This window comes from Rhipicephalus microplus, chromosome 5 (assembly GCF_043290135.1).
Source record: "Rhipicephalus microplus isolate Deutch F79 chromosome 5, USDA_Rmic, whole genome shotgun sequence".
NCBI lineage: Eukaryota > Metazoa > Arthropoda > Arachnida > Ixodida > Ixodidae > Rhipicephalus > Rhipicephalus microplus.
This window is the reverse complement of record NC_134704.1, coordinates 47,974,541-47,995,691: the sequence shown is the minus strand read 5'-3', so window position 1 is coordinate 47,995,691 and position 21,151 is coordinate 47,974,541. Positions and strand designations below refer to the sequence as shown.

General features: G+C 44.3%; 1 protein-coding gene across 1 annotated transcript in view; it reads left to right on the top strand.

Annotated features, from left to right (window-relative positions):
- Window positions 1-21,151, top strand: part of glu (structural maintenance of chromosomes 4-like protein gluon) — an 88,062-nt gene that overhangs the window by 61,189 nt on the left and 5,722 nt on the right. Inside the window, exons 20-23 of the mRNA XM_037425586.2 lie at window positions 7,159-7,303; window positions 8,878-9,051; window positions 16,067-16,246; window positions 18,686-18,918. Of these exons, the coding sequence (XP_037281483.2) occupies window positions 7,159-7,303; window positions 8,878-9,051; window positions 16,067-16,246; window positions 18,686-18,918 (732 nt within the window). The remainder of the gene's footprint in view (window positions 1-7,158; window positions 7,304-8,877; window positions 9,052-16,066; window positions 16,247-18,685; window positions 18,919-21,151) is intronic.

Genomic DNA, 21,151 nt, shown 5'->3' with positions numbered 1-21,151 from the left:
ATACCATGAAGCAAAATTACAGAAGTTGAACAGGAGCCATAAGCATATTCTAAATTATACAGTCGATCCAAGGTTTATCGAACTCAGATATATCGAATATTCACTATATTGAACAGTTGATAAATTCCCTTGAATTTCTCGCGCAAAAGTATGGGACTGTTACATGCATATGTCGAACTCCCGCAGAGCGTAAAATCCGATGTATGGAACACTGCCCGGGGCTGAAGCCCAGAAAAAGTGCATTTATTCATTTATTTATGTATTTATTTATTTATTCATTTATTCATTTAGCAATACTGTCAACTCTCATGCGAGAGTCCTTACAGAGAGGGTAACATAACAAAACGTTATAGCAAAAAGAACATTATTCGCAAATGCACAAATACAGGATGGATCAAGATCAAACGCTACAATTGTACAGATTATCATCCAAGGTCTGTTCAAATTTCGACAAATCGTTCTGGTCAACAACACTCACCGGCAATTCATTCCACATTTAAGTTGTATTAGGAAGAAACGAGTATTTGAATCTATTCGTACGAGTCCTGTACATTTTAATGGCCCTGTTGGGGTTGCTTCTTGAGCTCTTTTTACCTGGTGGCAGTATGTATACTTCTTTGCTAATATTAATTTGGCCATTTAGTATTTGAAATAATACTTTCAGACGATTTTTCTGTCTGCGCGTTTCTAACAAATGGAGGCCTGAAGAATGGAGCATTTCTGTAACTGATTCCTTCCTTCGATACCGGGAGCATATAAATTGCACTGCGTACCTTTGAATTTTTTCTATTTGTCGATGAGGGCTCCATACCACCGACACATACTCAAGAACAGGCCTTATAAAGGTTTTTGTAAGCAGCAAGTTTCACATCGGCTGTTGCACCTTCTAGTTTTTTTTGTAAAAAACATAACCTCCCATATCCCTTTGAACAAACATTGTTAATGTGTATGTTCCAAGATAAATTTTCCGTGATCGTTAATCCTAGATATTTAAATTAAGTAGTATTTATTAAACACTTGTCTCCGATGTTGTATGAAAATAAAAGACAGCTCTTCTCTGTTGCAATATGTGTGTATGTCGATTTAGAATAATTAATTTTCATATTCCATTTTTCACACCATTTGCTCAAGGCCTGTAAAGATATGTTAATTTTAACTTGATCCTCTTTGTTTCGTACAGTGGAATAAAATAAACAGTCGTCTGACAAAGATTGACATTCTGACAAAGATTGATCATTTTTCGGCCGCGTTCTAAATAGTTTCGATCCCTCCTCGCGCAATCGCAGGTGACGTAAAGGCAGTGTCATTCGTTGGTTGCGCAGCGCTTTTTGTGAGTTCACCAGCTCATGATGCGTGATGTGTTGTTGGTTGCTACGCGTGAGACAAGCGTTTTTCAAGGGGTCGTGGGACAGACGCCACCAAAATCAGGTGAATGTGAAATGATTGGTGGCCTTGTCACATTGTTCGTATTCCCTTCCTTGCTTGCTCGCGCACAATGCCATGCGGGCCCAAAAAGCAAGGCCTTCGAGATTCGCAACCCTATGACATGTTTTCGGGTTTTTTTATTTATAAAATTATCACCTCAGAGGCTGCGCTTTTTTTTCTTGCTATTCGCTTGACGCTATCTACAAAACCCCTAGTGCCATCGATATCTGTTTGTAGACAATGTGCTCACGTGCAGCTTGTCTACTTCAGTAGTTCTCGCTTTGTTCTTGTTGAAGATTCATTCTGGAGTTAAACCAAACATTGCATCGCTTTTTGCGAAGAAAATGAGAACTGGGGCTTGGAACCTCAAGCAAAGCATTGTCGTGCACAGTTTCCTTGTGTGCTTCGGTGACAGGTGACGACTTCGAGCATGTCATCAACGCCGAAAGCGGCGTACAGTGCCTCAGTGAATTCTGCGACTTGCTAGCATTTGTGGGCGCCACATTGCACGGGTGCACAGAAAGCAACTTCATTGGTGCAGATAACGACGTTGCTGTTTCTGACTGCATTGATGCTGATATCATGTCTAACATTGCCAGTGCAATGGAAGTGGTTCTGTGCGGTTATAAACATTCCAACACCGCCGCTAAAGAACATTTTATCATGCTACAGAGCTTGTACAGTCGAACCCACTTATAACGATCTAAAGGTTGTAACGACCATATTTCAGTGCACTTACAATCTTCCTATGCTACCCTTTAAAACTGAGTCCACATACAGCGAACATCCTTCAAGGCCTCCTACTTGTACAACGAACACTTCTGACATGGTTTGGGTAAAAGTATGGCGCATAGAAGCGAAAAAGTAAGACCAGACACTACAAAGCATGTAATAGTTGCGCGCTCGCGCGTGCCCCGTTGCAGTTTACTTGCGACGAAGATATCGTCGACCGCGTTGAGAACTGCACGCAGGTTGCGAACGCTGCGAGCAAAGTCGCTCATTTTCCAGCCGTTTCTTCACCGGCAGAACAGAAGTGAGGAAAAAGACAAGAAATGGGAAGTAGCATAAAGACTGCAGTTAGCTTTCGCGCGCAAACTTTTCTGACGCCGTCCTCGGTATCTACGACCGCCAATGACCAACAACGCCTTCGAATGCAAGAAGCCATGAATTCGAGAAACGATAGCATTTTATTGCATAAAAGTTCACTGCGATGATCAGCCCCCCGACACCACGATGTGCCGCAAAAGGTTTTTCACATTTCGGTAACAGCGGACACCGGTCGGTTAGTGATAACGACTTCCACACGGTTGCGGCGTTGCTTCAAGGGATAAGCATCACAAAACAGCGATGGCGAGGTGGTTGGTGGCGATGAGCAGGCCATTTTGACTCATCGCCGGCAACCTTATCACAGTCATCTACAGATATGTGCTGGGTGGAGTGACGGCGGTACAAACGCATCATGCTGCGGTTCGCAAGTTCTCCGCCACCACGTTATGTGAGGTGCTTTTGCGCGTTGTGTATAAAATGTGTCTTCGTTGTGATAGACGAAAGGGACTACTCGCCGCACCCGAGCACGATCCTGAGTGAAGCATGCATGAAGAACGGACAAACGCGAGCATGCATTGTACTGTGAACCTGGCATACGACGATGAGAGCCAAGTAAGCGACGCGCTGCACACAACTACCTAGAGATGATTCGTTCGGCGTTGCGGTACTGCACTTCAGTGGAACGGCGCGAGTTCATTGGGAATGTGGTTGAATTCGTGAGCAAACGGGCATCCCTTAACTCACCAAAAGGCTTAACTTGTCAGCAGAGGGGTTGGGTTGTTCACACTTTTTAATAAAAATACACAGGGAAAAAATGGTTTGGCTACTAAATAGACGTCTTTATGGCCGAGTTTATATAGAACGTACTACTGATATAACGACCACTTATAGCGTCACTTTTGAGTTTGTTATAAACGGGTTCAACTGCATCGGCTTTCACTGTTAATCACTGCTGTTGTAGCCGAAGGTCTGAATTTGCTTATTATTAGATTCAGTGCTCGATTTCTGAAGATGAATTGATGAACTTGATGACACACAAGGGGCTAGACAAATGTATGGACTTTTACAAGCGAAATGAAGTGCGGTAACTTGCAAAAGATGATGTCACCATTTTCAAAGCATACTGTGAGCGAATCGTCATGTTAATGCTTATTATGATATCTGAAAGCCGTTTAGAGAGTTGCAATGCAATAATATAAGCCTTAAATGTGCACAATTCTTATTTCGTATTATCGATATGTCGAACTATTTTGCGATCCCCTTCGAGTTTGTTATATCCGGGATGGACTGTATTCTGAAATTTAATAGCTCTGCAACGGCGCAACAGTGTTTGGCTGTTTTGGGTTTGTCAAAAAATGATATTTTCTCTCTTTAAGGAGGAGGAGGTCAGCTAGGTCCTTCATTAAAAAAGTGTAAAGGCCTCCGATGTGCTGCTTCTGGCTTGTTGCTCCAGTGCGCCTCGCCATTAGTCCAAAGCTCGTGCTGGGAAAGTGTCTGATGATTGCGAATTGTGAGGCAACTCAACGCAAAGTCACAGCTATCGTCTATCAGTTTTAATGTAATTATGCTTTAGTTTGGCATGTGCAACTGGAGCCTCGGTCACCAGATTATAATAATGCGCCTCACTGATTGGGAGCATCACACACTCGCATCTCCGATTGATTGTATATGACTCAGACCCGCGGGTGGAGGTTCTTCTGATCAACGCATCATACCTCGCGACTAAGACTTTTGCACTGCCGCGGTAATATAGTGGCCAAGGTACTCAGCTGCTGACCCGCAGGTCACGAGATTGAATCCCAGCTGCGGCGGCTGCATTTTCGACTGAGGCGAAAGTGCTGTAAGACCTATGTGCTCAGATTTGGGTGAAAGTTGAAAAACCCCAGATGGTCGAAATATCCGGAGCCCTCCGCTACAGCGTCTCTCATAATCATATGGTGATTTTAGGACGTTAAATCCCACATATCAATCAATCGTGACGAAGACTTTTGCGAATAACTCTTTGTGCTTATGATAGAACATGACGTACTTTGAAAAAATAATACATCGCGGCTGAGGTTGGGGCTACTACTCCACTCATGGCGTTGATGCGTGGAACAACTCTGAGCTTTGTAACACATAGTGATAGCAGGCATGTGAAAGTAAGGAATCCGCAATGTGCTTGTCCCGTTGTGATTGCTCGGAGCACCGCTGAAAGCGACCAGGCATTTTGCACTTCGGCACCCTAAATAAAAAGCAAGACCTAGCATGCTGCACCCCAATTTATTGTCAATATGTTTATTATCTTCTACTATAAACCATTTTATCTTGTTTACAGAAGTTTGAGTACTAGAATTCCAGTGTGAATCAAACTGAATAGCAAACTCTATTTATAAATTCTTTGGAAATTCAAATATTCATTTGCACACCCTTAATATTTAGTGTCCCTTATTGGCATAGTCTGCAACTCAGATGCTTGTTAACACATTATGATTCTGGAAAGTCTGCCTTTTTCTTTGCTTATTATATTATGCAAAGCTACAGGATGCATTGCAATGCAAAAAACATCAGAACTTTAAATTCATTTTCATATATAGTAAGATTATAAAAAGTTGCTTTATATAGGTACATCCTATTGAAGAGAGAAAAAAAAAATCATTTATTTACTTTGCAATATGAAACATTAAATAAGACCTGTATGATTTCTTCGAACAAAAAAAAATGAAAAAGATGAAAAAGCTCTGGAGTTGAAGAAAAAGCCCCTACCAGGCCTTTTTTTTTTCTTAACTGCAAGAGTTTTCTTTCTGATAAACCCTTGCAATTTTCTGTTGTAGCTCTGTACTGCAAAACGGGGGGGGGGGGGGGGGGGATAACAATTTCTTTTCACAACTCTTTCTTTGCTTTGTGGGCTTGTGTTGTACTGACTCACCATATTTCGCCCAAATAGGCTATGCTAGTACAAGTGTATAGAGGTGCGTATCTCATAGTCTGCCTGTTACATTGTGTCTTACTGGTTTCGCGTGGAACACATCAGTTGTTTCTGTGTTTGAATGACACTGTGATCCAGCAAACGAACCTCTAGTGCATAAAGGGTCCCGGAAATCTATTTGTAAGTGGTGGAAGCGCTTAGGCTTGTATGAGTAAATAAATTGCATCGTATTTCTAGCAAGGCTCCACGTATTTAAGAAAGCTACATTACATCAAAGCTTACCTTCTTCCCAAGCCAGGCTCTCTCTCTCTTCAACTTCTTCGCGAAGTGGTCGAGGCCAAGCTCTGCCTATTGCAATTCCCGGCCTTTGCGCTGTATGGATTGCAGTGGTTACGCTCCGTGCTTGTCCGGATTATCTCTGCTCCATCTAGTGGTGCCGCAAACTTCACTGCTTGCATTTTTTACTGAGTGGAAATTGCCGGGACTACTTCATGGTCATACGAGCGATGTCCCAGAACATTTCTGCGTCTCACAAAAGGCATGGCTGAACACTTCGACGGCGGAGTGCTCTGCAGCCTTTAGCGATGCACATATTTAAGAACCTCGTGATAAATTAAACACTTTACATGAATCATTTAGGTCAGTCTATTACTGAATAAAAGGGCTTAAATGTGCCCACTGACTAAAAATAAGGAAAAAGAAAGAAAAAAAAAAAACACTCCAGCCCTGTACGGAACACACGGAACAGGCACAGTGAAAGCTTGAGAAGCGCTCTTTCTAGAGCATGTTGTAAACTCTCTGGGAGACTTGTACAGATGCAATTGCGAGGTAAACACTATGCCATAAATCACCATGATTTTGGTAAGCAGCATGTACCCATTGTGCCATTATTCATCATTTTGCAAAGAAGCAAGGTACCTGCTACACATCTGTAAGGCAGTATGTGCACTCTTTCGATACAGAGGCTAAGGACGAAGCATTGTGGTTGAGCCCTTTGTAATAGGTGGGAAGCCTTAAACCGCCCACTCATTACGCAGTTTGCGTTGTGCAACACCTAGTTATTATTTTTCTCCTCTACCCTGCTTTGTCAACGTGATTCCTTAGCCAACATAACAGCGTGTATATTATTTTATGGATGCGTTGTGGTGCGGCCATATTGGGCTTTTAAGCTTTGCATTTTTAACAACTAAATGAACGGTGTTACTGTAAACACACAAATATGAAAATAGATGGGTCAGAGCGTATGATGTTTCATTGCTTTGTCGCCAAGACGGCACCGGTCACATGTCTTAGGTAAAAGAGTATCTAAAGTTTTTCGCTAATAGTTTGTAGTGCCAGCATGGCTCTGTGGTAGAATATTCGAGTGCCACACATGGGGCCGCTGTTCAAATCTTGCTCGATCCTGGAAGTATTTTTCTTCTTGTGCTCGACAGCCGTTCTGGACACTGGCAGTAACACACAACTCCGCTTCAAAAATCAGGTGTGGCTTTAATTTCGTAACAGCTTTTGCTGTTAGGTTGTCACAACCATTTCCGAATTTCTTTAGAGATGTAAGAATTTGCAATCTTCCATGTGTAAGTTTTTGTAGTGTCCGTGAATATATATACGCAAAATTTGTTTCTCTCACTGCCATTGCAATCTTGGGCTCCGAAGTTCATGTTAACTATATCGACGTCCAATTAAAGCTTTTATGCTGCTAGGTGCTCCATAGTCGCCGTTCAGTCGCGTGCTTAGTTGCAAGCGAGCTTGCTGTGATTGTGTTGTCTGCTTGGTGCCAGGAATCTCGGCAAAGCCGAGAGCAAGGCGACCACGATTGAGTCGGAGCTCGAGGAGGCCAAGACCGAACTCGAGAAAAGAAGGAACGAGTACAGTGAAGTGGAGAAAGCGGGGAAGGAGCTGCTTGATATCCGTGATATCGTTCAGGTAAGCTGCCTTGTGATACGCATGTGTTGCAGCACCACAGAATTGAGAGTGTTGGCATGAAATACGGCTTGTGTACAGTAAAGAGCCCATTTATTGTAAGACCTGGAATATAGGTTGGGCCGAAACTGTCGTAATCTTCTGCCCGTATAGATACGCAAAAAAAAAAAATGAAATGTCGTGCCACGCGCACAAAGGTTAGAGTAGCAAAGGTAGTGCTGGCAATGGTGATAATGATTGAAGTGGTTGATCTCAGCCATCAATAGTTTGGAAACTTCAGTACTTTTTTTGCTAATGACCAGATAGGACAGGAGTTGACCTTTGATGACCTTTCTTTTTTTTTTTGTCGTCATTAATAAAGACCTTCAACCTGTATTATGTACCCCCTCCCATCCCTCTATCATCATTAGATGAATAGGTAGATGCATGAGAAATAGAAGATATTACAACTTTCCGCAAAATTGGGCTCGTAGCACCATCACCACGTTGGCGCAGATAGGTGGTTAGCAGCATGCATTCAAGTGTACACAGAGACTGTTCACATTGAGCGGATGAGCCAATCGTTTAAAAAAATGAAGTGCATTGACATCAGCCTTATAGTGATATACACGCCCTTCATTGCCATATTTAACCCACAAAGCTGGCCTAATGTTTCTATTACGTGTGGTGCTGGCTTTAGGTGAGAGTTATCTTTAGCACTGAGGTCGTTGCTCTTTCCTGTTTTATTTGTATGTGTTAAGCTTGTGTTCTGCCTACACTTCATTAGTGTTGCACAACTGAGCCAACTAAGTACTTACTTCTCCCACTATCAGCTACAAAAATAAAAACCTGTATTTTGGCATAATTGATTGAAGTAGAACCTGGGCACTCTGCTTTTCTGTTTGTATGAATACGTGTGCCGCCATCGAAATGTGTGGCTTGAGGTCTTATTCACCACTGTATGCAACTCAAAAAGACACAGGAGAGCTTGCCCAGCAGCCGAACCACAGCACCTGGGCAAAGAAAATAGTCTTACCTGTGTACTCAGCAGTGTTCACCCAACAGTGAAGTCACTGATCATAAAGCATTCAGTTCAGAGCGCATGCTCATTGGTGAAGGCTTGTGTGCATTCACCTTTTTGGGTTGAAATGCTGCAGCCTTCTGAAAGTAGTACTCGATAATAGTCACACTTTGTTTGGTCTGTGTCTCCTCTCCACCACTTCATTGCTCTTATGAGCAATGAAGCGGTGCTTATGCTTGTGCTAATTGTCTGTGTGTGAACCACCAAGTTTCATTCAGAGTAGCAGTTTTTGTCATAATCTCCTGCGGACTGTAGTTCCACTGCTGTACATACTTGTAGTACACCCTAGCCTCGATATAACGAACACGGATGTAACGAAACATTGGTTATAACGAAGTAAATGAAAAATGGTCTCGCAACAGATACAATGCCAGAAATATATATTCATTACGAATTTTCGGGTATAACGAACTTATTTTTGTGTCAGATGCAACTTTGTTACAATGAGGTTCAAGTGTATGCCGCTTCTACATGTAGCCCACCACACAAATCACTAATATTATAATAATTTGTGCAGGCTGAGTTGAAGACACTGAAGCAGAAGCTGGCCGAAGTGCAGGCAAAAATCGACAGTGGTAAGTCTGCAGAGAATGCACTAAGTTCGAAGCAAATCGAGATCAAGAACCAGCTGGAACAGAGCGAGGCAGCCCTTCAAGACCGCCAAGCCAAAGTGGCACGTTGGACGAGAGAGGTCAGTCGCTAGCATCGGTAGAATGACATATCCATAGAGGCAATGGGGACAGCAATTTTGATGCGACGGTAGCGCCGTCTGGGTTTTGTAGGGAATCGTAAAAAGATTGCAAAATGACTATTTTACTAATAAGTAAAAAAGGCTTCGTTACCTTTTACACATAAATATATCTTTGAACCAAACATAACTAAGGGTATTGTTTGTATAAATTATAATTGCGTATAAAATGAAATAGGTTTCAAAAGCATTAGGGTGTTTTGATATGGTGACTGGCCTTCTGCATAGCAGACGACATCGTCGTCGTCTGCTTCTGCGTCATGGATGACCCCCGCTCGTTGTAGCAGCCCCCTTTGTAGTAAACTGTGCAATATAAGCTCATAAGTATCATGCTTACTTACTTTAGTAAGTTGTGATGCCGCATACAGGCCGAACGAAATGACATCGCTGGTCACACAAGCTTGCAACAATAAATCGTTTACACAAAATAAAGACCACGTAAGTAACATTTTAGTACATACAGCAGTGAACAATATGCATGCATCAGCATTCATGTGCATAAAAGGTATACCTACTATGCATAGCCCCACCGCAGATGCCCTTAGCACAGAAGATGTCCAGCGCTGGCTGATATATCTATCGCTGGCTGATATATCCATCGCACTGCACGAAACCTTTGCTGCAGTAAGTAAAGGCATACCGCTTACGTCCCTGCACTTGCATAGCTCAAGATTTCGCAACAACTCGTTGACAGTATTCGGTAAACTTTCTGTAATTGGATTGCGTTCCTTTCATGAGCAGTGCGGCGAGACTGTTTGTTTTCTGGTCCGCATTGCCCACTAAAGTCAGTCACTTTTCAATTTTCTATGCGTTCGCACTTTGCGTGCTTCTGAATGCCTCAAATTAAATGATGAACGGTTTTTTATGCCTACCATTCCGAAGTCTTACAAATAAAATCGTCGAAAAAAAAGGCTTCGTTCGGTTTCGTTTACCTGCCCCGCTAGGTGCGCTGTCGTCGTTTCAATGGTGGCGCCTCCTCACGCTGTGGCCGCGAAGCTCGCAACATGCCACGGGTCTGCTAGCGTCTTCAGATGCTTTTGAAATTGAAAAGTCTCTTTTGCAAAGTCTCGTTAAAAACACAGGTAAATCTCGTTAGTACAAACCCACTTTGAGCGTACTAAGGGTTAAAACGCAGTTGCGACGAAGCCCCGACTGAGTCTCATAAAGACTAATGCATTCACAGACCGCTGAAGCCGTAGTGTTTGGCTTATGCCTACCGGTTAGTGCAAACTAACTTAGTACTGCGACAATATTTTGTGCCAGAAAATTTCACTGCGCTACTGAACTTGTAGATGCCACAATGTGCCGTGAACGGTTTTACGTCATGTTGATCAGTGCGAAGATCTGCCAATCAGTTATTCAGACTTCTGCGTGATTGTGGCGACGACTTTGCGTATAATCATTGGGAAACAACGAAGGCGAGAGGCAACCACGGACAAACGCGCCGGTACGACTTATCGCCGACAAAAAGCCTTATGACAGTAAGCATCCCCGGTTATCTGCTCGGGCACGTTTTTGGCATAGCGTAACTTTAAGCCTACTGCACGATTTTAGTATGCGACTACATAAACGCGCTGGGCCGCCAATCACTGCTGCTTCGTTGTGCACGACCGTGTGCGAGCACGCAACGCTTTGCAGAAACACAAGCAGCTTGCTGTCACGGAGTTCAGCGTTGTGGGTCGCGGGCACCGTGAAAACTTGCTGAATTATGCCAACACATGCATCATACATCAAGTGCAGCGCTGTTGTGACCATGCTGCACACTCTTATTCAGTGACAGCCCAAGTGCGCCTCCGTGCGCTGCCAGGACCGCTGGAGCATCAAAGAGAGCGCATTGCTTGCGGAAAGCTTGCCGTCACTACGTTAAAGGAACACGAGAGTCAAATAACAATTTATGTCAAAATGAAAGCTCAATCAATGTTTGACGTCTAAAAGGACATTATCAACAGCAGTGCCATACTTACCAAGAAATTTAGGTACATAATTGCACAAGAATGCACATCATTCACCACGCAGTTTAATTATTGCAGTTTAGTATGGGTGACCACTACGCGACCTAACATAGATAAAATAATTACATTACAAAAGGCACTTGTCCGGAACATTACAAATATCGAACCCCCGAGCCACAACAAAAATATTGTCGCAAAAATAAGAAACCGTTCGGGTAGATCAATACTACAAATACCGTGTTTTGCAGATGCTATTTTATTTTGCAAAGAAAGAATGCAGTGATTTTCTTATATCCTTAGCGGCCTTGAAACACGATGACCTACCTGTGCGTCTAAGAAACCCTTAATTTTGGTTTTTACTGTGTTTTTTGCACGGAATATAAGCTGTGAATATAATCCCTTGAACACAATTTACCGAAAATTTTAGATACTTACGCTCACACTACTAAATTATCTTGCAAGGAATTGAAGATGGATTTCGCTAACATGTAAGCATGTATGCAGCATATTTATGTATAACAATGTAAATCAAATGATTATATATTCTGTTTCAGTGCTTTGCTATTTATGAAAATATGTGTACAGTCAAATCTCATTATTTCGAACATGCTTAATTCGAACTTCCGGTTAATTCGAACTCACGATCAAAGCTATGTGTATTCCAATTGGCGAGAACGTCCGGTAATTCGAGCGCCCAAGCACTTCCGACGGTTCATTCGAACATACCATGCTCCGAAAATGCTCTCAGCACCCCGCCCAATTCTGCTGCGGCACCTGCAAACCCTCAATGCTGCCCGTGAAGAAAATGAAAAGGAAAGAAAAGGCTGCGGTGGAATGTTGGCTCCCTCTCAAATTCTGATCTGCGTCACGCCCGTTTCATGCTTTTCTCTCATCCGTCCCTGCCACGTATAGACCCTCCTCCTTCCAACTCTGTGCGCAAAGAGAGAGAGGAAAAAAAAAAGAAAGCCGTCGCTAGGTGGAATGATTGTGTGGTTGAAGGAAAGGATAAAGGCACTATCTTCTGCAGCCCTTGCCCCTTGCGGGAGCACGGCTCCGCGCCTTAAGGGGGGGGGGATCTCTCACGCGCCGATGCCACGCATCCCCCTTTCTCTTCCCTACCACGTAATCGTTCTTCATTCAACCATGCGCGCGAAGATTGGATTGGATAAACTTTTATTTGGTCCTCCAAAACACAGATCACTGTGTTGCGGGCAGCTCCCACGTGGGGACTGAGATGCCAAGCTCCTCAGCCGCCTCGCGGGCTTGGTGGACAGCCCAGAGCTGATCTGCCAAGGACGAGCTGCGGATTGCCGCCTCCCATCTGGCAGAGGTGATGTGCGATAAATGAGCGAATTTGGTGCACTGCCAGAGCATGTGTTCTAATGAAGCTATTTCCCCACAATGTGGACAAAGATTACTTGGGTATAGGTCAGGGTACAGGATGTGTAACATTTTCAAAGTAGGGTACATTCGCGTTTGCAAAAGCCTTAATGTAAGTGCTTGGGGCCGGGTTAGATTTTTGTGAGGTGGAGGGAAAATGCTTCTAGACAGGTAGAAATGTTTAGTGAGCTCGTTATATGTTGTAAGAATTTCCCGGTTATCCCCTTCACCGGTAGAACGCATCCCCGGGGAGGCGCGATTGGAGAGTTCTCGCGCCGCCTCGTGTGCTGCTTCGTTGAGATTGGGAGGGGAATCGTTGATTTGTCTAAGGTGAGCTGGGAACCAACTCAGAAGATGATGTGTTATGTTCTTGCCATGCAGTATTTTCAGCGTTTGTTCACAGACCGTCCCCTTGGCGAACGCCCGTAGTGCTGCCATGGAATCACTGTAGACGACTTCAATGTTATCCATCTTGAGTGCTAAGGCGATGGCCACTTGTTCCGCAATGATTGGGTCTTTCGTCCTGACCGTCGCTGATTTGACGACATGGCCAGCCCCATCGACTACAACTGCCACAAACGCTTTCCCATTGGCGTAGGAAGCCGCGTCAACAAATACGACCCCTCGTTCCTCGTTTGAGACTTGACGAAGTATAGTCCTGGCCCTCGCTACTCTTCTTCCGACATTGTGTTCTGGATGCATGTTTCTCGGTATAGGAGATACCGTGATAGTCTCCCTGATGTTGTCAGGGATATCATTGTAATTGCGTCTGATTGCTATTGGGTGTTGACCCAGCTCCTGCAGGATCATTCTCCCCGACCTTGTAGTAGATAACCTTGCAAACTGTGCTCTCTCTTGGGCTTCTCCTATTTCTTCGAGCGTGTTGTGTATGCCAAGCTCAAGCAGACGCTCGGTGCTGGTATGTATGGGTAGGCCCAGGACCTTCTTGATAACTTTCCTGAGGAGCACATTCAGTGTCTCGGACTCTGCTCTTGACCAGTTGTGCATTGCTGCCTCGTATGTAAAGTGACTTAGAACAAACGCATGCATCAACCTGATGAGGTTGTCTTCCTTGATCCCATTTCTTTTGTTGGCCACTCTGCGTATGAGGTGCACCGCACTGTCTGTTTTCCGAGTTAACTTGGCTATAGATTTGCTGTTGGCGCCGGTAGACTCTATCAGCATTCCCAGGACTTTGATGGAGTCGACCCTCTGGATGGCATCCCCTTGATTTGTACGGAGGTGGATGCCTATCTGGTTTAACGGCTTCCATCCCCTGGGCTTCGGTCCCCGGCGTGCAGTCCGATAAAGCAAAAGTTCTGACTAGAGCCAAAAAAAAAAACAAAAAGCTGCAGTGGAGTGTTGGTTTTCTTTCAAATACCGATCTGCTTCTCTCCGCGTGGAGACGCTCCTCCTTTCTTGTCGCATACTGACCATGCTGCGGCTGTGTGGCGAAGAGCGGGAGGTTCCGCTACACAGCAGTCGTAGTTGTCGTCTCTTTAGAAAGTGTCGGCGCTGGACATTTTCGCGCGCAACTTCTCTTGCCAGGAGAATGCTGAAGCCGAAGTAGAAATGCTTTGCAAACTGCGTGCGCAATTGATTGACTCACTGCAAGGCAAACGTGTGCAGACGTGCATTACGATTACTTCAATTAATAATGGATGTCCTGCGATTTGGGAATAAATGCAAGTCTTCTTAAACTTCCCCCTCGTGTGTTAGCTCAATGCACATGCACCACTGCATGGAGAGCCCTCCGTTTATTTAGCTTTCATTATTTCGAACTTCTTTTAATTCAAACAAATTTTTGGGCCCCTTCGAGTTCGAATTATCGAGATTCGACTGTATCATCCAATGCTCAACATCCTCTAATCATGCATCTGAGCGTAAAATTTCTTTTGTACCAAATGTTTATGCTCTCACGCTGTCATGTATGTACGCCTCCTGGGCCCAGTCAAGCTGCTGTCGGCAGCTTTTAGCCCCGGAGGACGCTTCTGTTTGTACTAGAAGAAATAATGAAGTTGCACCGCCTACAAATAATCACTACAATCAATCTAGCTGCACTGAATAAAGAATTTTCTGTGCGTCAAGAGACCAACAAGAGGCTGCTTTTTCGCTTTTGTTTGATTTATGGAAAAAAGAACTGCTGGATGTTACTATGAAGAATGGCACGAATGGTTCAAAAATTAAATTTTCGCATGGTCAAACCGGACAGGTCATGCCATCCAGCAGGACCCAGTTGAACTAAGGACGTCTGCAATATCGAAGGCCATGGCTAAAAATTGTTCACTGGCTGTTGTTGCTGCTGTGGCTCCCGCTACTTTCCCTCTGCTGCTACTATAATGTCGGCGGCCGCGCATTAAAGCCGGCCAACGTTGTGCACGGCAACAGGGACGTCAGAAGTTCCGTTTAGGCGTGTAATTTGAAGTGTGCTAACCTGATGCGGATCACTAAAGCTCGATTTTATTTCAAAACAAGCGCTTCCTCGGCACAAAAGTAACACTACAAGGTTTCCGGACCGCTATTTCAACAATCAACGTCGGCTTAATAGTTGCCTTTAGTTTCCCTTTAACCCAGCAAGCTACTCGGCGCATCTGTGCATGCCCTGAAGCGGATTGGGCGTACTCTACAGCAAGTGTTGGCAGTCCGGGTGTGCACGTAGTAAGCGAAGTGTTGCACGCAACTAGCCTTCCAGAAAACGATTTGACTCTCTGTGACTGTACCGTGTTTAAAAAAAATATATATATCTGCTTCAGTTTTCGCTAAGAAGCCGTCCGTGGAACAACCTTATCACGGACAGCTGATTGTGTTAGTTTTGTCGCTGTACCACGATGCGTTTGCCGGACCCCGCAGTAGTTTTGAAATGCTCCTTGACGTCGCCGCCGTGTCGGGAGGTTGTGCGAGTTGGAATCTTTTCTGCACTTTCGCAAAAAGAAAGAAATTGCTTTGAGGTGGGCACTTCGGGCAATATTTCCTGTGGCACTGAATTTATTCCTTTATTGGCGGTGATGGTGCATGTCAGGAAATGCAAATTTGTAGCTGGTGGTTAATGCGTAGTACTGTAGTGCATAGGTATGCCACCGTTCCCGACACGCACATATTAATGGTGTTTAAGTGTATTTGGTTATTGCCGGAAATTGTAAAGTGTCATTTTTTGAGCATTTCTACTGAGAAAAAGTTTTCAAATTATTATGACACACATTATGAGGAACTGGAATGGTCCTGTCGCTATACCCGTATGATCAAAATGCTAGCGCTGATTGCCTCTGTGACCAAAGAAATAGTCGGAGCCGGACGGCAGAGTCACCGACCGTCATTATGTCTGCACAGGGTGCGCGCCCTCTGTTGTGGACTTGTCTGTAACCACATTTGAGAAGAAATGCTGCCGACCATTGAACCCCTTTATAGGGGACATGCGCTTAGAATGAATTCTTCTCTCTTGTATGAGGCTTCTCTTATAAGCAGGGTGCTGTGTTCGCATTTTTGCATCAACTCCTACTTCAGTGTAGGCACACTGGCATGTCTTGTACACACGTGTCTCTTACATCAGTGTCTTTTATAAAAGGTTTCAACTGCACTTAACCAACTACTGAGGCTAATGGGTGTACCTGCCATCTTTCCATTCACAGCTGAGGAAGCTGAAGTGCCATTCTATTGAGGGCGAACCTGAGGTAACTCTACCTGAGCTTGAAGACAAGGACTTGGAAGAGCTTTCCAGTGAAAGCCTCACAATGAAGTCTACTCTTCTCAAGGAGAATCTGTCTGCCAAGAAGCCAAACATGGCTGCGATACAGGAGTATCGTCGAAAGGCAAGCCGTATTGAAACTCTTTCAATGGGTCGGTCCAGGTGGAATCTTTGAAGTGAAGTCATGCAGTCTTCTGTAATGAAGCGCTGTACTCAGCCATCTTATTTATTCTAAAATTGCCGCCGCTGCCGGTGCATCCACTCGAGCCGTTTCTGCTGGCGTATCTCCAAAAACAACATGTTTACAGCTGTAAACTGTTTCTTTTCAGTGCTTTGCAGCCATAAATACAACTCTACGAATTTTCATGCTCGTAAAACGGGCTAACCTGAAGTAGCCGAGATAGATGTGAGCATTTTAGATGGGCGCGGACGTGGTTTTGCGGCCGCTTAAGCGGCGAAGGGAGTGAATTTTCTGTAAGTTTTGACGCTTTCCCTCCCTTCGATGCCAGCTGCGGATGCGCTTTAAGCGCCAGCAGCATGAGTGAGGAAACTGCGGCACTTTATTGAGAGGCGGTGAAAGCAGGAAAGTTCAAAGGAACGTCATGGACTCTTCTTCAGAAAGAAGTAGGTGACCCTAATAAAGTTCTTCTTCATGTTCATGATCAGCTTTAACTTGTTTTTGGTTCATACGAATTCGGGATGTTACGACTATTTTGCATGCTCCCATGAATTCGTATGAAAAAAATTTGTTTGTTATATCCAAAACTTTGTTATAAACGTTATTCCTAACACTGTATCTATTGCAAGACTATTTTTCATTTACATTTTTTAACCAATATTTTGTTATATCCGTGTTTGTTATATTGAGGCATAAGTGTATTTCCATTATTTTTAATATAGAAAGAAGGGGAATCTTTTTTTCCTTGTGTGAAAGAAGTTGCTTTTACATCTACTGCCAATGAAGTGGAGTTGAGTTGTAGCTCAATCGGCAGAGCATGGAATGTTGAAATCGAATGTTGCAGGCTCGGATCTTGTCAATGGAAAGGGTAGTTTCTCTTCCATTTCCATTTATGTCGGTGTGTGTCATAATTACGACCGTGCAGCCATAGGCATCATTTAATGACCCCTATGCTTTCCCTGGGCTGTTTTATATTCACCTTTACGAGAGAAGTATGTGAATCTGTACTATTAAAAGCTTTAAGTGCGAATTTAATGGTTCCAGCTACATATTTCATTTGCATTCTCATTGATTATTTGAGCTAAGTAAATTTTTAAGGGGTACACTAAAGGAGAAAATGATTTCACTCTTAGTAGTAAATTAACCTTTCACAATGAGCTAGTTAAATAGAGCCCGAGAGGACTGGGAAAATATGTTTCAGTTAACAAAAGTCTTGTTTTATGAGAAGGATATATGAAGATCCAGCACTTAAATTCACAACCAACCAGATTAGAGGCCATTTCATTTAAGTGACTGCTGTTTTATGTAGATCCCGCTGTATATAAAAACACCACTCTTGAGAACACCAAAAGTGCAGAAAGAAAATAGAGGCAGTGAGCTCCCACACCGAATTGCCATGTTGTAGGTTTCGAAAGCTTCGTCTAGGGCCTACACAATTTTTTGTTGGCAAAAAAAAAAAAAAAGATTTATTGTGTTCTAAGGAAGTTGTAGACCTAACATGGCATATTTGAGAAAGTTATATTTGCCTAATGTAGCTGAAGGGTACCTTTAAATCCGAGGTATCATACTAACCTACCGAAATGAGGGTTTTCACAATTTTCAAGAACCCTAACTTTTATCTCCATTTTACTTTTCAGTAATGGTATTGTTGCAGAATAATTGTGGTAGAGTTCACAAAGGGTATCTTGTAATGCTAACTTGATTCAGTGTTCGTTAAGGATAGGATACTTTAACAGCACCTGTCAGAGCTTCAGGAAAGAAAGCTTGATAGAAGTGGGGTCTGTCCTGAGTAATGTCCCAAAAAAGCTGTGCCAGCCGGGGAGACATCTTATAATCATCAGTTGCTTAAGAAAGGAATAGTTTGTACCTGTGCTTGACATGGAGCAGTGTTAGCATTATTTTCTGACCATGCTCAAAAAATGTTGTTGGGCACCTGTACGTTGGTTCGGAATTACGAGTGCATTGCGCATCTACAAAGCGATTTTTTCTTAAAGATGATTGTCTTTCTCGGCATACTTGAATGCAGAAATTTTGGTCTGTCTGTCTGTAGGTCTGTCGCTATGTCACACGATTCAGCCATGCGACGAAACTTCTTGAATGCCCAGTCATCTTGATCTGGTGGCTGCATTCATACTTGTGAACATAGTCCATCAATAAGCAAATATTATGCATATCTGAGGCTCATTGCCAATACATATGTATTAGGTGATCTGTTTATTTACTAGAAAATACATAGGTACATAAATATGAAAACCCTAGTGTTTCTTAGGCTGTGCTTTTTGAAAATGTGACGCTATGCACAAAAGAAGGACGGCCGAAAACTATCGTCGTCGACGACATTTACAGCGAAGCATGCAGATAAGCGGACAAGTTTTATTCCTGCAGGAAGAAGCTTACAAGCAGAGGGTCGCCGAACTGGAAGCGGTGACGGAGAAACGGGCCGAGCAGCGACGCCACCACGACAACCTGCGCAAGCAGCGTCTGAACGAATTCATGAGGGGGTTCGGCATCATCAGCAGCAAGCTGAAGGAGACATACCAAATGCTTACGCTGGGCGGCGACGCGGAACTCGAGCTGGTCGACTCGCTCGACCCCTTCACCGAGGGCATAGTGTTCAGGTGTGCTTCTTTCCTGTTGTATTTTGCGTGAGTGATCTTCACGACAGAAGCTTCAGACATAGCTACCGTATTTGAACCCACTGTATTTGAACCCACTACCGTATTTGAACTGTAATGAACCCACCTTTTTTTTTTTTTTTTTTTCAAGAAAGTTGATGCCAATTCGGGGGAAGGGCTGGTTCATTATGCGGGAGAAAAAAAGTCAAAGGAATTATAACAGCGAAAATTTCGCAAGACGGTTTTGCTTGGTTTGGCCCACGCAGTGCGCGACAAATCGTTTTTGTAGCCCGAAGCTCTTGTTTTCTTCCGGAGCGCGCAAACTGACGTCCAGCTGCTCTGTTTCAATGCTCCAGCACATGCTCGACCAGCCGTGTAGCTGGCATACCAACCGAATGCGCCCTGCGCAGCAGGTGTCCCCAACTGAGTTCACTACGATAGACCCGACAACATAAATGCAACGTTAGATGGCGGTACACAAACGTTGTGGGCGACGTGCCGTCAGCGCGGTGTGCTTTGCATGGCTTCCGAGATGGCGGGTGCAAGTCGGTATGTTAACTCAATGGTGGAATGTTTTCATGCCGTGCGCCCACCATCTCGAAGGACATTCGTTTGTTATACAGCAAAAGCTGTTATGATATCAGAACTTGGGTCACGCGCGGTGCGGTAGTCGTTTTCTGCCGCCTCCGTCAATGTCCGTAACCACTATCGCAAAATAAGAAAAAAAACAACTACTACCAAGGACACAGTGGGGCTCGAACCCGCGTCCACTGCGTGCAAGCCCAGTATTCTACCACTGAGCCACGCCGGTGCTTGCGACTTGTTTGCAAACTCGCCTTAGGCAGGCTTAATTTTGGGAAAGGAATCGCGTTAATACATATGAGTACTAAAGCATTTTAGAACAGCAAACAAACAACGAGGTGTCTCACAATGCAAATTGCATAATGAGTGGTTGGTCAAATGCTGCGGCCCCTTACAAGAGCTTCGTGCATAATTCTTTGTCATCATCTACAGCATCAAAAAATTGCACAATATTCTTTGCAAGAGTGTACTGGCTACCACGCTTCTCCAAAGGATGACCAAAGAGGGCTTTCACCGGTCCCGTTAATTTGGGAGGCGATCGCCGGGCTAATTCCAAGGGCCGAAGTATCGGCCCCCCGAACCGCACCACGAAAGCGTGGACAATTTAGAAGTGGTCCTTTTTGGCGCGCCAGCGGACGCCGGCTGTGGCCCAAAGAACTAATCAGAGCCGAGAGTTGATAAACAAAACAAAATTATACTCTCAATAATGGCAGAGCAAAAACAATACACAAGTATGCACACTCCATAATAGTTGAGTACAATATGTCACCAATCAAACAACGTACTACACAGTACAATCAGCCACACTCGAAACAACGGACACAGACAACAATACACACTGCAATGCAGTCGCATGCATTGAACAACCAAGACACTTAAAGGCTAAAGAGCTAGAAAACTTATTCAGTCCAAAGCTCTTGGAACGAAAGTCTGAAGGATACTCTTCCGAGAATCACTCACTCAAAGTCCAGCGTTGTTGTCGTTCCGCTGCCCCCGAAGTTTCTCTTCCAGGAAACCTCGCGTCTTCACTTGGCCGCTCTCCAAGCTTCAAACTTCTTTGCCGGAAACACGTCGGCTTCACACTCGCAGCTGTTGCCACGCGTTTTCGCTCGATAGCGGTAGACACACACTCTTGCCTGTAGCTCGAGCCTTCACCCCTCAGGTGGAAATCCTCTTCTTCTCCTCCTTTGTCACGGAAGACAAAAGACTTCGCCCACAAGGCAGAACACCCTACGCACTCTGGCGCATACTTTCTTCTTCTCCTGCTTTGTCACTAAGGACAAAACCTTCACCGACAGACGCGGCGGGATACCCTACGCACTCTGGCGTTAACTTCCTTCTTCTGCTGATCTCCCATCTCCGCTGCTCGGTTAAATACCTTCCGCGCGAGATTCCAGAAAGTTTTCATCATTTCGTCGGCGCGATATGCAGCAAAGGCTGGGGAGAGGGCGAGACGGTTCGAAGGCCGTCCGCGACGGATGACGCAACCCGGCATCACCCCGCCCCTTTCCATCTAGAACATTCCAGGGCTTGCTCGGGCGGCGATGAGAGGAGGTTCGTCAGAGAACCCACGCTTCCGTGGGGAGAAGGATGCGCACCCGGGGAGTCTTTGGATGCTTGTTTTTCTTTTTTTATCGTTGACCTCTCGGCGCTT